At 36.9% G+C, this 16,774-nt stretch overlaps 2 protein-coding genes across 2 annotated transcripts; one reads left to right on the top strand and one right to left on the bottom strand.

The window, feature by feature from the left end:
• Positions 1 to 7,183: 7,183 nt before the first annotated feature.
• LOC100777217 (auxin-responsive protein SAUR41) lies at positions 7,184 to 8,380 on the top strand. The gene has a single exon (XM_003552707.4). The coding sequence runs from the start codon at positions 7,766 to 7,768 to the stop codon at positions 8,282 to 8,284; it is 519 nt and encodes a 172-aa protein (XP_003552755.1). The 5' UTR covers positions 7,184 to 7,765; the 3' UTR covers positions 8,285 to 8,380.
• Positions 8,381 to 14,834: 6,454 nt separating this feature from the next.
• On the bottom strand, positions 14,835 to 16,661 carry LOC100778270 (leucine-rich repeat extensin-like protein 6). Its single transcript, XM_003551813.5, has 2 exons — positions 15,879 to 16,661; positions 14,835 to 15,784 (listed from the first exon to the last, which is right to left on the bottom strand). Exons 1-2 carry the CDS (start codon positions 16,048 to 16,050, stop codon positions 15,141 to 15,143), a joined length of 816 nt encoding a protein of 271 aa, XP_003551861.1. The 5' UTR covers positions 16,051 to 16,661; the 3' UTR covers positions 14,835 to 15,140.
• Positions 16,662 to 16,774: the final 113 nt, after the last annotated feature.

Below are 16,774 nucleotides of genomic sequence, written 5' to 3'. Positions count from 1 at the left end.
CACCAGAAGCTTCAACATCAGACCACTTCCAGGGTGCTGGAACTACTTCACATGGACTTGATGGGGCCTATGCAAGTTGAAAGCCTTGGAGGAAAAAGGTATGCCTATGTTGTTGTGGATGATTTCTCCAGATTTACCTGGGTCAACTTTCTCAGAGAGAAATCAGACACCTTTGAAGTATTCAAGGAGTTGAGTCTAAGACTTCAAAGAGAAAAAGACTGTGTCATCAAGAGAATCAGGAGTGACCATGGCAGAGAGTTTGAAAACAGCAAGTTTACTGAATACTGCACATCTGAAGGCATCACTCATGAGTTCTCTGCAGCCATTACACCACAGCAAAATGGCATAGTTGAAAGGAAAAACAGGACTTTGCAAGAGGCTGCTAGGGTCATGCTTCATGCCAAAGAACTTCCCTATAATCTCTGGGCTGAAGCCATGAACACAGCATGCTACATCCACAACAGAGTCACACTGAGAAGAGGGACTCCAACCACACTGTATGAAATCTGGAAAGGGAGGAAGCCAACTGTCAAGCACTTCCACATCTTTGGAAGTCCATGTTACATTTTGGCAGATAGAGAGCAAAGGAGAAAGATGGATCCCAAGAGTGATGCAGGAATATTCCTGGGATACTCTACAAACAGCAGAGCATATAGAGTATTCAATTCCAGAACCAGAACTGTGATGGAATCCATCAATGTGGTTGTTGATGATCTAACTCCAGCAAGAAAGAAGGATGTCGAAGAAGATGTCAGAACATCGGGAGACAATGTAGCAGATACAGCTAAAAGTGCAGAGAATGCAGAAAACTCTGATTCTGCTACAGATGAATCAAACATCAACCAACCCGACAAGAGACCTTCCATTAGAATCCAGAAGATGCACCCCAAGGAGCTGATTATAGGAGATCCAAACAGAGGAGTCACTACAAGATCAAGGGAGATTGAGATTGTCTCCAACTCATGTTTTGTCTCCAAAATTGAGCCCAAGAATGTGAAAGAGGCACTGACTGATGAGTTCTGGATCAATGCTATGCAAGAAGAATTGGAGCAATTCAAAAGGAATGAAGTCTGGGAGCTAGTTCCGAGACCCGAGGGAACTAATGTGATTGGCACCAAGTGGATCTTCAAGAACAAAACCAATGAAGAAGGTGTTATAACCAGAAACAAGGCCAGACTTGTTGCTCAAGGCTACACTCAGATTGAGGGTGTAGACTTTGATGAAACGTTTGCCCCAGTTGCTAGACTTGAGTCCATCAGATTGTTACTTGGTGTAGCTTGCATCCTCAAATTCAAGCTGTACCAAATGGATGTGAAGAGCGCGTTTCTGAATGGATACCTGAATGAAGAAGCCTATGTGGAGCAGCCAAAGGGATTTGTAGATCCAACTCATCCAGATCATGTATACAGGCTCAAGAAGGCTCTCTATGGATTGAAGCAAGCTCCAAGAGCTTGGTATGAAAGGCTAACAGAGTTCCTTACTCAGCAAGGGTATAGGAAGGGAGGAATTGACAAGACTCTCTTTGTCAAGCAAGATGCTGAAAACTTGATGATAGCACAGATATATGTTGATGACATTGTGTTTGGAGGGATGTCGAATGAGATGCTTCGACATTTTGTTCAACAGATGCAATCTGAATTTGAGATGAGTCTTGTTGGAGAGCTGACTTATTTTCTGGGACTCCAAGTGAAGCAGATGGAAGACTCCATATTCCTCTCACAAAGCAAGTATGCAAAGAACATTGTCAAGAAGTTTGGGATGAAGAATGCCAGCCATAAAAGAACACCTGCACCTACTCACTTGAAGCTGTCAAAAGATGAAGCTGGCACCAGTGTTGATCAAAGTCTGTACAGAAGCATGATTGGGAGCTTACTATATTTAACAGCTAGCAGACCCGACATCACCTATGCAGTAGGTGTTTGTGCAAGATATCAAGCCAATCCTAAGATAAGTCACTTGACTCAAGTAAAGAGAATTCTAAAATATGTAAATGGCACCAATGACTATGGGATTATGTACTGTCATTGTTCAGATCCAATGCTGGTTGGGTATTGTGATGCTGATTGGGCTGGAAGTGCAGATGACAGAAAAAGCACTTCTGGTGGATGCTTCTATCTGGGCGACAATCTTATTTCATGGTTCAGCAAGAAGCAGAACTGTGTGTCCCTATCTACTGCAGAAGCCGAGTATATTGCAGCAGGAAGCAGCTGTTCACAACTAGTTTGGATGAAGCAGATGCTCAAGGAGTACAATGTCGAACAAGATGTCATGACATTATACTGTGACAACTTGAGTGCTATTAATATTTCTAAAAATCCTGTGCAACACAGCAGAACCAAGCACATTGACATTAGACATCACTATATCAGAGAGCTTGTTGATGATAAAGTTATCACACTGGAGCATGTTGACACTGAGGAACAAATAGCAGATATTTTCACAAAGGCATTGGATGCAAATCAGTTTGAAAAACTGAGGGGCAAGCTGGGCATTTGTCTGCTAGAGGAATTATAGCAGCTACTGCTATCTGAACGTGCTCAAACGTCTCACTTAACATTAATAGCACGTTCACTACAAAGCCAAAACAAATTCGACCGTTGCTTCACACGCCCCTCTACATTCCTCATTCAAACTTATATTTTCGTGGTAATCTCGTTTTCAGCATTCCCTAACAGCTCTCTGAGATTTACGAAATCGTTCCAAACGCTCTGCTTCTCCATGGCTACCTCACTAAAAGAAACTTCAGCTCCTGGTTCACCCTCTGCACCATCAAACCAGGAACGACCTGAATTCAATATCCAGCCCATACAGATGATTCCTGGTCAAGCCCCTGTTCCTGAAAAACTGGTTCCCAAACGACAACAGGGAGTGAAGATTTCTGAAAACCCTAGCATTGCAACAAGTCCTAGGGAAGTAGACCCGGAGATGGATAAGAAGATCCGCAGTATTGTGAGTAGCATTTTGAAAGACGCCTCTGTTCCTGATGCTGAGAAAGATGTTCCAACATCTTCCACCCCAGATGTTGTTGTTCCTGATGTTGATAAAGATGTTCCAACATCTTCCGCTCCAAATGCTGAAGCCCTCCATTCACCCAGTGAAGAGGAATCAACAGAAGAAGATGATCAAGCCACAGAGAAGACCCCTGCACCAAGGGCACCAGAACCTGCTCCAGGTGACCTCATTGACCTTGAAGAGGTAGAATCTGATGAGGAACCCATTACCAACAAGTTGGCACCTGGCATTGCAGAAAGACTACAAAGCAGAAAGGGAAAAACCCCCATCAAGAGGTCTGGACGAATCAAAACTATGGCCCAGAAGAAGAGCACTCCAATCACTCCTACCACATCCAGAAGGAGCAAGGTTGCAATCCCCTCCAAGAAGAGGAAAGAAATTTCCTCATCCGATTCTGATGATGATGTCGAACTAGATGTCTCGACATCAAAGAGGGCCAAGAAATCTGGGAGAAAGGTGCCTGGAAATGTTCCTGATGCACCATTGGACAACATCTCTTTCCACTCCATTGGCAATGTTGAAAAATGGAAATATGTGTATCAACGCAGACTTGCGGTTGAAAGAGAACTGGGAAGAGATGCCTTGGATTGCAAGGAGATAATGGACCTCATCAAGGCTGCTGGACTACTGAAGACAGTCACCAAGTTGGGAGACTGTTATGAAAGCCTAGTCAGGGAATTCATTGTCAACATTCCCTCTGACATAACAAACAGAAAGAGTGATGAGTATCAAAGAGTGTTTGTCAGAGGAAAATGTGTTAGATTCTCCCCTGCTGTGATCAACAAATACCTGGGCAGACCAACAGATGGAGTGGTGGACATTACTGTTTCTGAGCATCAAATTGCCAAGGAAATCACTGCCAAACAGGTCCAGCATTGGCCAAAGAAAGGGAAGCTGTCTGCAGGGAAGCTAAGTGTGAAATATGCAATCCTGCACAGGATTGGAGCTGCAAACTGGGTACCCACCAATCATACTTCCACTGTTGCCACAGGTTTGGGTAAATTTCTGTATGCTGTTGGAACCAAGGCCAAATTTAATTTTGGAAACTATATTTTTGATCAAACTGTTAAGCATTCAGAATCCTTTGCTGTCAAATTACCCATTGCCTTCCCAACTGTATTGTGTGGCATTATGTTGAGTCAACATCCCAATATTTTTAAACTACACTGACTCTGTGATGAAGAGAGAATCTCCTTTATCCCTGCATTACAAATTGTTTGAGGGGACACATGTCCCAGACATTGTCTCGACATCAGGGAAAGCTGCTGCTTCAGGTGTTGTGTCCAAGGATGCTCTGATTGCTGAACTCAAGGACACATGCAAGGTGCTGGAAGCAACCATCAAAGCCACCACAGAGAAGAAAATGGAGCTGGAACGGCTGATCGAAAGACTCACAGACAGTGGCATTGATGATGGTGAAGCAGCTGAGGAAGAAGAAGATCCAGCTGAGGAAGAAGAAGCAGTTGAGCAAGAAGAAGAGGCAGCTGAGGAAAAGGAAGATGCAGCAGAAGAGACAGAATCAGATGATGATGCTGATTCTGAAGCCACCCCATGACCATCAAAACTTTATTTTTACTCTTACTAGTTATAGGGGCATGTCCCTTTGAACAATTAATTTGCTATTGGTCTGTAATATTTGCATGCATTCTACTTTTGCCAAATTTATGTCTAAAAAGGGGGAGTAGTAGTATGTATGTATTATGCATGATTTTGAGCAGTAGGATACGATGTATGCATGCATGATTGATACGATGTATGGCAGTAGGATACGATGTATGCATGATTCATGATTTTGAGGGGGAGTTGTATGTATATGACTTTGAGGGGGAGACTGCTGATGATGATGACTGGTGTAAGCTACTAGCTGATAGAAGATGCTGCAGTAAGAGCATGGAGATAGGGGGAGCCGAATGGTGATGTCACATGAGATGTCTTGACATCCTGAAAAGACTAGTAGCTGATAGAAGATGCTGCAGTGAAAAAGCATTGAGACAGGGGGAGCAGAAAGCTGATGTCACGTGAGATGTCTTGACATCCTGGAGAAGACTTGTAGATTTGCAACTTGCAGAATTTCCGCTGTGCTTGATTACTCTGATAATGAAAGTTGCTGATCCCACTTGCATAACTGCTTGTACCTGCTCAGGAAGTGTCTAAGTATGTTTTAGACAAAATTTGCCAAAGGGGGAGATTGTTAGTGCTTAGCTCTACTGAGTTTTAAAAGATTGGCTAAGATTTTGTTAAAACATAAGCACTTAGACAATGAAGGAAAGCTGGAGTTGCTGCACATGATGTCCAACGTTATGTCAAAGAATAAGATCGGGCTGCACAATGCACAAGGCAAGATAAAGTGTCAAATGAAGAATTGAAGCTGCAGGATCCACGATGTCGGATACAATGTCCAGGACATCCTGCCTGAAAATACTGGAATTGCTAAAAGCATTGAAGCTGCAGGATCCACGATGTCGGATACAATGTCTAGGACATCCTGCCCGAAAATACTGGAGTTGCTAAAAGCATTGAAGTTGCAGGATCCACGATGTCGGATACGATGTCCAGGACATCTTGCCCGAAAATACTGGACATATAAATCTGTTATATCTTTAACAGATTATTGTGCAGTTAGCAAGAGATAAGATGATCTATCTTTAGGAACGAATTAAAAGATAATTAAAGTTCGAATTACAAACTAGAAGAGTTCGTTCAGGGATTAAAGATTAAAGATTAAAGATAAAAACTAAAAGATCAAACTGTATCTTTTAGATCTTTAAGTGTAGATTTTCAGGAAAGTGATAGATCTCATCCAGCATCAAGAAGTTGCAGCCCAGAAACGCACACTGCTATATAAACATGAAGGCTGCACGAGTTCTGTACCAAGTCCGGGATTGAAGAGTTATTTTGTGAGTTTTGGGACTTGAGTGTTTTGTGAGCCACCTTGATGTTACTCTAACATCAAGTGTTGGACCTGAGTGTGTAGAGTTGATCTCTAGTGTGTAGAGTTGATCTCTAGTGTGTGGAGTTGATCTCTATTGTTCAGAGAGCAATCTCTGGTGTGTCTTTGATTTGTTTGTAAACACGGGAGTGTGATTGAGAGGGAGTGAGCGGGGTTCTCATATCTAAGAGTGGCTCTTAGGTAGAGATTGCACGGGTAGTGGTTAGGTGAGAAGGTTGTAAACAGTGGCTGTTAGACCTTGAACTAACACTATTTTAGTGGATTTCCTCCCTGGCTTGGTAGCCCCCAGATGTAGGTGAGGTTGCACCGAACTGGGTTAACAATTCTCTTGTGTTATTTACTTGTTTAAACTGTACACACTGTCAAATATAATCTGCATGTTCTGAAGCGTGATGTCGTGACATCCTGTACGACATCTGTCCCCAGTATCAGAATTTCAAAAATAATAAATCATAAATTTTATAATACTTAAATAACCAAATCTACCAATGCATCACTACTAGATAATTAATAATAACTTGTAGAGGTGATAGTAGTGGTAAAACATTCTCATCAAGGATTTGATGTTGTTTGAGAATAAGAGTTTGATATTATTAGAGGTGAGAATTTTTCGATTCAAGAACAAGACATCAGATAGAGGTATGTTGAATCTTAAACGCACAAAAAATAACTCAATAACCTGTATTTTGGTCTAATTTTTTTAACTTATTGACTCGGTGATAAATTCTATCAAATTTGTATCAAGTCTACTAAAAAAATAATTTCTACAGATAAGTAAATTTATAAGAACTAACCCGTTAAGTTGAGAATATAATAACCAATGTTAAATAATACTTATCTTTTTCCTCCTTTCTTTATACTGAGCGTAGTTACTGAGCTGGTAACTGCTGACTATCATCCAGTACGAACGTGTGTGTGCATCATGAGTAGTTGGTTGGCCATGACCGAGTACTCGGTGGGCCCTTACGGTACAACATGTAAATAAGAATATTACGAAGTTGTTGTAATTGGAATTATAAGTATAGAATTTAAGGAAAGATTCAACTGGGGGACTAAAAAAAGATAAGAATAGAGAAATATAGATGAGATAAGAACTAGTTGTCTGTTTGGTTGACGTGTGTTAACATGTCCTTACACGTTATTGGAAAAGTGTGTTAGCTAGGAAAGAAGAGAGAAAAAAGATGTATGTTTTAAATGAAAGGAAAGGAAATTGAAGGGATCTGAAAAATGAGCAGTCATAATAAAATTATCTCGTACATAGAAACTGGACCCTTGATGTCAGTGTAGGCATTGAATATAATAATTGAAGGAAAGAAATTGTAGCGTTGACAAATGGTGGATGGTCCACTAGAAATAATTGTTGTATGTAGCATTAGCCCGAGAGGGGCGTTATATAATGGGAAACAGGTGGCGGGGTTGGGCATGCCATTTGCCAAGTCTTTACCAGGTTTGAGACGCCTGGCGCAGAAAACAACCTGTGAAGTGATCAGCCCTAACCTCTCGATCATCTCTTCTTCCCGTAGTATTATATTATATTGCCTCTTGGATTGATCTTACCATGAACCAACCCTCCCTTTTAGAATATCCACTTTCTTGTTGATTCTTTAACTTTGTTGCTCAGCTCACAGCTCGCAGAGACGAACGTAGAAATAATAATGAGTAACACAATGAGGCCAAGGAATAAAGCCATGTTTTATTTGGTTTACGACAGGGGTTGACATCCATCGATCTTTCTAATTTTCATTTTCCTTCCAAATTATCTAAGCTATATCAGTATATATATAGTTTGTTTGAACAAATCAAATGGATGATGTTGATGAGATGAAGAGTACTAAGAAGGGAAAAGGGAATAAGAAAGGTGGTGGGCTGATAACCAAAACATGGGAGCGATGCAAGTCCATAGGAAGAAGCCGCAAGGAGGCAAGTTCTAATTCCCTCAATACTAATACTAATACCATGAGAAGCAAATCATGGCCAAACCGTAACCGGGCGGAAAACAAGAACAAGAACAAAAACAGTACTATCGTGGCCCCCGAAGGTTGCTTCTCGGTGTATGTTGGACCCCAAATGCAAAGGTTTGTCATCAAAACCGAGTACGCAAACCACCCCTTGTTCAAGATGTTGCTCGAAGAAGCTGAATCTGAGTATGGTTACAACAGCCAAGGCCCTTTGGCCCTTCCCTGCCACGTTGATGTCTTCTACAAGGTCTTGATGGAAATGGATTCTGATGAAACTCATGGCAGCTGTGCCTGTGTTAAGCGTTCTCCCTCTGCTTATCAACTTCTTCGCACTTCCCCTATGCTTTCAATAAACCACTTCTGATCCATGCCGCCATCAATAATATTAATGTACTAATCATCTATCTGTTGAAATTTTTCTTTCTTTCCTTTCTGGAATTCAAATAAAATTACTGTATCATATATCCAACTTGTTCTGCTTATGCCTGTTGTTTCTCAATACAATGACTACAAATATTAGTGCCGTGCTGGCTGTTATTGGGTTTCACTATTTACGTATGTGTAATCCTTTTGTTTTTATTAGGGTTACCAGTGTGTAATTAACTCTTTTTGAAAAGTTAGCCAGAAAATGTGTTTGATTTTTTAGATATGCCAAGACTTTTTAAGTCAGAGATAATTATGCGAAGTGAGATTAATTTTTTATTCAATAAATTTAGAGGTAATCATGATTTTTAATTCAGAAAAGAAATCTTTTTTTTAAGATATAATAAATTATTATTAACGTTAAATGACACTAGCTAGTTAGCATATATATATATATATATATATATATATATATATATATATATATATATATATATATATATATATATATATATATGCGCGCGCGCGTAATATTTGACGTAACAACAACTTTCTAATTAAAGAGACAATGTATATCAGTAGTTATAGAATTAATGTAAAAACTGGTTTTACCAAAATCGATATAAAAAGTATTTTTTAAATAATTTCTTTAGCAACTAATCTAGAATGTGAATGTCATTTACAATTTTTTATTTCGAATTTCTATATCAAGACTTTATATATTGGTTGTTTTAAGAACCGACCAATAAAATATTTACTAGATCAATTTTTAGTAAGACCGGTCTGTAATAATGATGTTTTTTGCAACTTGTGAAAAATTTTATAACACTTTCTAAATTAGTTAGTTATTTAGAAAGTCTTTTTGCTAGATCAATTCTTAATACAACTTATCTAAAACATCGAATATACATTTTCTAATTTTAATAAGACGCTTATATTTTTATTAATTCTTGCTTCAATTTTTACTCTCTTGTCATTTGTTTCAATGAATCAAAGACATATCAAGGAAACATTTTGTAAGAGAACATTGAAGATGTTTCAACGACATTGATCTTCCTCTCATAAATATTGCTTCCCTCTTTGTTTTCTCTCTATACATCCATTCATTTTCATTTTTCTTAAAGTTCTTTTGTTTTTAGCTCAATTTTCCTCTCTGTTCAAATCTTTTACATATTTCAAAACCTCTTTTTCTCCTTCATGAGGTAATATTTTCTCTTTCTAATTACGACTTCATCTTTCAAACTTTGATTAACCTCCTTTTTTTTTCAAATCATAACCTTGTTATTTCTTTCTTATAGATAATGTGTGTTTTGATCGAAGGCTCCAAGCAGTGTTATCAATTCGGTCTAGGCATTATGGTATGATTTAACAACAAAGAGATCACAAGCCTTTCTTTTTTCGGTTACATTGGTCAAATACGAGAAATTTAACTATTCATTTTTTTTTTAATCTTTGTTTGATCCAATAGGATTTCAATTTCTTCCTCCAAGGTACGTAGTTCTCCTTCCTTCCAATAGATGATCTCTCACTCAGGTTAAATTCATTCATCTTAAATAAAGATACCATTAATGTTTTAACACTCCAACACATATTTTATGCTGGATCAGACCTAGAAACCACTAGAAATTGGGAGCTTTAGTGTACAAAGAAGTGACAATAGTTTTGTCAAACATATATATGACATAACTGTGGGAGTTTATCATAACAAATATGTAGAGCAAATTAAAATGAAAGAAAACAATTTTATTTTGCTCGTGTTTGTTGGTAATTACTGCTACCTTTACACCCCTTATAAGCTCCAACAAACACTCGGCCTGATCATTTTTAAATTTGGATGCTTGTTGTGATGTCACGGGCTATAGATGAGGGTGAAGCTTTAATATATCAACCACCAATATTAGATACAATTAACTAATTATGTGTTTACTTCAGCTTGTTTGAATTCCAATAAGATACATATGTACAGCTTATGCCTTTTGATTTTTGTTATCGACATTTATAGTTTGAAACAAAAATGCAAATTGGAATAATAAATCATGGTAGCTAGACAAATACAATTTTGGTTAATTTTTTTAAGAGATAAAACTAGTTTATATTCATATGGGCCGTCTTGATTAATTTGAATTTGAATTTCAAGCGAGATTTGTGTATTTGTTAATTTTGGTCAAAAAAATTATTGGTTGACGAAATTAATTGATTTAAAATTTAAACAAAAGTTAAATATGTTATGAACGAAAATAAATATATAAGCACAATTAGAAACGCTAAATTAATCTACTGTCTTAGTTAAAATCATGCTGGTGAACACAATTTAGAGGTTAGTGACATAAAACGAGTGGAGATCCTCTTGAGTGCAGGTGGGTCTCACACATGCACGACACAAGCCTGTTGTATCTTTGTCTTTTCTACTATTGGAGTTTTTTTTTAGTACTAGAGAGAAATTTAACCCGCCTAAAATGGATTAATTTTTTCTTAAACAACAAAATAAAACGGACTAGTATTAGCTCACCAACGTTTGTATTGAAATAACTTAATATATCGTGACTTATGTATCGTAATGAAATTGTATATTATTATTCTTATTATTAAAAATTTAATTAAATAATTGTTTGCGTAAATTATTTTATATTTTCTTTCAATTATGAATTATTATATATCATAAAATATTTTTTATTTTTATAATAATCATTTAAAGTATTTTGTAATTAATTAATAATATTAGTTGTTTATATTAATAAAAAAGGACGCATCAAGCATGAAGATCTATTGGGCGGTGGAACGGCTGATAAGATGTTTTTGAAGCTAATAATAATAATATTGTAATTTTGTCAAGCTTTGACGTATAAAATATTTAGCACTTAAAGAATGACGTGGAGGTACTACATTAATAGATTATTTTTAATTTGGTAGGATGCATCAGGCACACACCGGTGACAATATTGTATCACAAAATTACAAACATACAATATTCGTTTGACTTTTCCAGAGTTTAATTACGATTATGATAGAATACAATTGGAGTTATTAAGGTCATAATGGACTTAATTTGTACACCATAGTAGACTTGTTCTGATGTTGACAAGTGAGAAGTGACATGTGATGTTAGGAATAATGAATATGCAATTACAATAGTTTACTCTGTGTGTAAAGTAAATTTTAATTAATAAGTATTTCGCTTATCATATGGAAATTTTAAGAATCAAGTAATTTGATTTTTAATTATTAATTATATATGAATTATAAGATTTACATTTATTTGAAATAAACCTAGCTTTATAAACTACTTAGTGACTTTCTCTGTAGTATTTAATTTGATCATAAACCTTTTAATTAGTTTTGTCACTATGTGGCTTTTAAATAATAGATGGGCGTAATGTTGGCGTCAGACAGACAAGTTGAGATTATAAAACGTGCAATCATGCACCTGTCCATTAATTTATCCCTCGTGGCACGTTTGACATTAGAGCCTACTAGTTATAATTGGCTCTCTGCACACGCACTCACTCGCCCAGGTATACATTGCCTCCAACAATTTCATTTTGACCCTCTTTTCATTTCATTATCTTTTAAATTGAAAATATTAAAAAACACTTGAGCTCAATTGGGCATAATATGATGACACTCATTCTTGATATTTTGAACAACATTAATTCATACTCTCATTTACATGATTTCAAAGATTAAAAAGCCTCGACACATTAAAACTTAGGTCTGTATCTTTGTGGAATGTGATTGTGAATGTTGTCACCAAAACCATGGCCAATAAATTGAAGTTAAACTTACAAGATATTTTGAGCAATCACCATTTACCAGAGTGCCTTTGTACTTTGAAGGTTGATTGAGGATAATACTTGATTAAATAAATAAAAAAAGAGAGAGAAAATTGAAAAGGTAAAATAGTCATTGAAACATTGAGAAAATATATAAGAATTGTTATAAATTTTGTTTTTGCATTTAAATCATTGATACTCATTGCAATGTTGTAGCCATGTGAATTAGCTCTTAAAATGTCCTAAAGAGGAGAAATACTAGAATCAACCGTCAACACTAGTACCCCTAATGGCATGCACATGCACCTCTTTCAGGAGCGTCTCTGAAATGCTTAGGCAATACTTAATATGCAATTCATCATATTTGAACATATCCATTCTGGAAAAACCCAGCTTCCCACCTCATCCATTGAAGATTCAAACCTTAGGAGAGGATCCTTTAAGATTTAATACAACCTTTAGAAGATTTTACTTCATGTTTTGCTATATTTCCTTAGGTTAAGGGTAGATGAATTTCATGGGAGTCCTCTGTAATTGAACTCTTTTATTCAATACAAATTTTATTCACGTGATTTGAGTGATCTTTTCTTTTCTTAATACCTCTATCAGGCAAGTCCTTTGGAAGCTCCCCTCTCATCCTTGGATTAAATGCAAAATTGATTGGGCTGCCCGGGCATGGCTAGCAGTGGGGGTATGTTCATGAACAACAATGCTTCTTTCTTGGGCGGTTTTTCTCTTAATTTAGGGGTTCAATCCGCTTTTCTTTTTCTTTTTTGCAGAAGTTATAGCGACTACTATTGCTATTGAAACAACCTTAGATAGAGGTTGGAGTCATCTTTGGCTAGAAACGGATTCCACTTTGCTTGTCTCCAAGCTTTTAAAACCCCAATTGCCTTGTATTAAGATGACTTTAGGGATATAACTTCTCGATACATGAGTTTCTTGTGAATTTTTGAACTTGGGTTAATCCTTGAAAGTCTAAGGAATTAGAGCATTGAGTTAATTCTAATAGTCTATATGATAGGGGATCTTGTTTGCTCTGTTAAGATTAAGATTCAAAGTCTATAAAAGGGGATCTCGTGAAAAGAGAATGAACCATCCGAATTTAGGAGGACATGTAATGAAAAAAGTTTGTTTAGAAAACTTGTAATGAGAGGATTTTTCAAATTTGGTGAGAAAACTTGTAATTTTATTTGAGATAATGAATATTTATTGAGGTGTTCATGTGGATGTGAATAAGCAGTGTCCAACTACATTAAATTTGTTTTCTTTCACTATTTCTATTCATGAGGTTTTGTGTGTGTCCTATCCTTTTATCCTCATTTTGTGGGTGAGGGTTTTTCCCTAACATAAAAAAGCAGTATTTAGTAGTTAATTAACATTTATTCATTTTATTATCTTCAATTACTTGTCATCTCATTACCTATTGGTTCAAATAGTAACAAATTGTTAAATCAGACATTGCAACAACTTTAGTGGAAATGATATATGTCCTTATCAGTTTATTATTTGTACAATCGATTAGTACAGTTGTCGTGAAGTCAGTCTAACAATGCTCACATAGCTTATGACACATTTCATTTTGTAAGGAAAAAAGAGAGAGAGAGAGAGAGAGAGAAAGGGTAACTATATAGGCTTATGGCTCTTAAACTTAATTTGGCTAAAGCATTCAATAGAATGAGGTGAATTTTTTTAGGTGTGCTATTTTAGAAAGGTTCCTCATCTAGTCGATCTTATTTTGACATATCTTTTGTATTTTTTTCTATCATTCTAAATGAATGTCCATGTGATAAATTTGTCTAATAATTAAAAGGGTTTCGACATGGGATCCCCTCTCTCCTTATCTCTTCATCCTCTAACCTGAAGTATTTTTTTGGATTGATTTCAAGTACCTTGATAGCTAATCATGATCACTACCCAGGTTATTTTAAATTGGTCATTTATTTCTCTTTATTGGTACAAACTGAGCCATCCATTATTCCAAAATTATTGATTTCATGGTATTTCTAACAATTTGTTCTATGTTTTTGTCTGGTCTGAAGGAGACGGTCTTCTTCAGGTAGTTATATGTAGTGGTATGGCTCATATCTAATAGTGCATTAGATCCTTCTCAGTTTATCTTTAAAATGTTCTTCACATAAAGCAGCAGAGGTTCAATAAGGAAGACCTTTCATGAGATCATTCCAAAGATTACTTAGGTACAACTTAAACACAAGTTTCTTTCTATGGACTTCACAGCAGAATCAGTCCTATATATATCATGAGATCATTCCAAAGATTACTTAGGTACAACTTAAACACAAGTTTCTTTCTATGGACTTCACAGCAGAATCAGTCCTATATATATATATATATATATATACACACACACGAAAAAACTATATGGATTTTTTATAAAAAAAATTGTACCCATTAATTCTAGTATCAGGTCATCGCCCCTCCGGCTCCGGGCTATGTTCAGGCCAGCCCTGCTTCACAGTATCATTTCAAGCCTAGAGCAAAGAATTTACGATTATTTCATAATGCTTTGTCATACTCGGTCCTCTAGCTTAGCAGTCATTTTTGTCTTTATGCCCGGTTTTGATAGCATCATCATGTGACAAAATGTTCTCTCTCTCTCTCTCTCTCTCTCATGTGTCATGCCATTGCTTGCTCTATATTAAGTCTTGGCATCTGTATAACATTAAATCAATGGCTTATGCATGTAATGTAAAATTACTTACATATTTAAGCATTTCGATTTACAATCAATTAGGTACCTAGAAAATTACAAACACGTTCAATTAACCATGATATTATGCTTTAAATAAATTAAACAAAGTTGGACATCAAGTTACTGTACTACCAACCAACATATCTTGGTTGAAGTAAAATCCTATGATCCCTTTTTGTGATCACTCGACATATTATTCCCGCTGTGAGCTGCTTTCCTTTTGAGTTTTGACTCAGGAGCAAAGCATACACGTGACGTGAGCAACCAACCAATAAAGTTGAGTTTACGGAATTGCGCTATTCGGAGTAGTTTCTACTTTCAGTACTATGTTCTCCACCGCTCAATCACATGCTTCCATACAAGAGTAGCAAATTCTAGGGACTTTGGTGTTGTGGTTGTGGTATATTAGGAGGTGAGGGAGGAATATGAGGGATCCAAGTGGAGGGGTCCCCTAAATTAAAAGCAGGTGGAGGATGAGAAAGGGAAGGGATACGAGGTACCCATGTTGTAGGGTCTTGCAAATTGAATGGAGGGGGGGGAAAGGTTGTTGAAGTGGTTGGAGGAAATTGTGGGAAAGGGAAAGGCAGAGATGGTATTGGTGGCATTGATGGCAAAGGTAGCTGAGGCCAAGGGAAGTAGCATTTTGAGGAGTTGAGAGAATTTGGCAATTGCAATTGCTGATCATGTCCACACAAGGTAGTGTTCTTTTGAGGTGGCTTGTAACTGAGACCACTCAAGGTGTATACACACAGGTTATCTTGTTTTGATTTGACTGATATCTCACGTGTTGTGCTCTTGAGAAAGGGGACACTGCAAGTGGAAGTGGAGCTACTTATCAAAGTTGCTTGGCAGAGTGACACAATTGCCGAACCATCCATGCAGTTAACTCCGTCCACTGATGGTATTTCCAACTTGTACACTCCATATTGGTCTGTGGTTCTATTCACTGAGAAGCTTATCTGCTCGCTAGTTTTTGGTGAGGTTGCTCTAAATCTGCACTGTATGTGAACTTCAACACCTGATTAATTAATTGGAACAAACAAACCAATGAAACAGTGCATTGCAAAATTGAAACTCTTAACTGCTTTGCTTAATTAATTGCCTTGCCTTACCTTGCAAGAAGTAGCTCTGTTTAGAGAAAGTGCTGGTGGAGCAGGTATCACAATAAACAGCTCCTACCACACTGATACGGGAGATAATTGGACTTGGAGATTGAGCAATGAGCAGAAATGGGCAACTGAGGAGAGATGTGACAAAAAAAAGACGAATAGGAAATTGATCCATCAGAAGAGTGAAGGTTCTACAAAATTAAAGCATTTGTAATTGTATGATGATTGGTAGTGGGAAGTGGAAGGGCAACAATATTTTATAGTGAGCATAGAATAGAAGGTATCCGTGAGTGTGTAGTGGTAGGACCAACAACAATAACGGAGTTGGAATTTTTAATGTATTCACTACAAACAAAGACATGTGAAGATGTTGTTGGCAGAATCATGGGGTGGATTTGGAGAGTTGATCGACCCATAGTCAGGGATCATTTTCTTCTCTTTTTTTTTATTGATAGGAACAAAACCCGTAGTTTAGTCAGTCCATCGAAACTTTTCTGCCAGTCAGACTCAGACGGGGGAGAATCAAGTAAATTAGAAATTTAACCCGCTTTGTGCAAGACGTGTCTTCAAATTATTGGGGAACCAGGATTTAAGAACAATAAGCACGTTATGGCTGAACTTGTTAAGCTGCTATCTAAGAAAACGGATACTTGTCTTGTTCTAAATTGTGAGATTTTCTAGTTTTAACAAGTTTTTGAATATTATTTCTCTAGTAAATTATCTGGTGACTTCTTTGGAAGTTCCCTTATACTCAAAGAATCCAATCGAACATAACTAATAATTAACTAACCAAGCAACTGAGTGAGAATATTAATTCATCACAACTCCTATCTAATTCCCTCATTCAATCTTTACTTTAATTTCGTATAAATAAAAGTAAATAAATAGTAGAGTGACTA

The sequence above is a fragment of the Glycine max genome, chromosome 18, assembly GCF_000004515.6.
Source record: "Glycine max cultivar Williams 82 chromosome 18, Glycine_max_v4.0, whole genome shotgun sequence".
In the NCBI taxonomy this organism is placed as follows: domain Eukaryota; kingdom Viridiplantae; phylum Streptophyta; class Magnoliopsida; order Fabales; family Fabaceae; genus Glycine; species Glycine max.
This window is presented reverse-complemented; position numbering and strand designations above follow the sequence as displayed.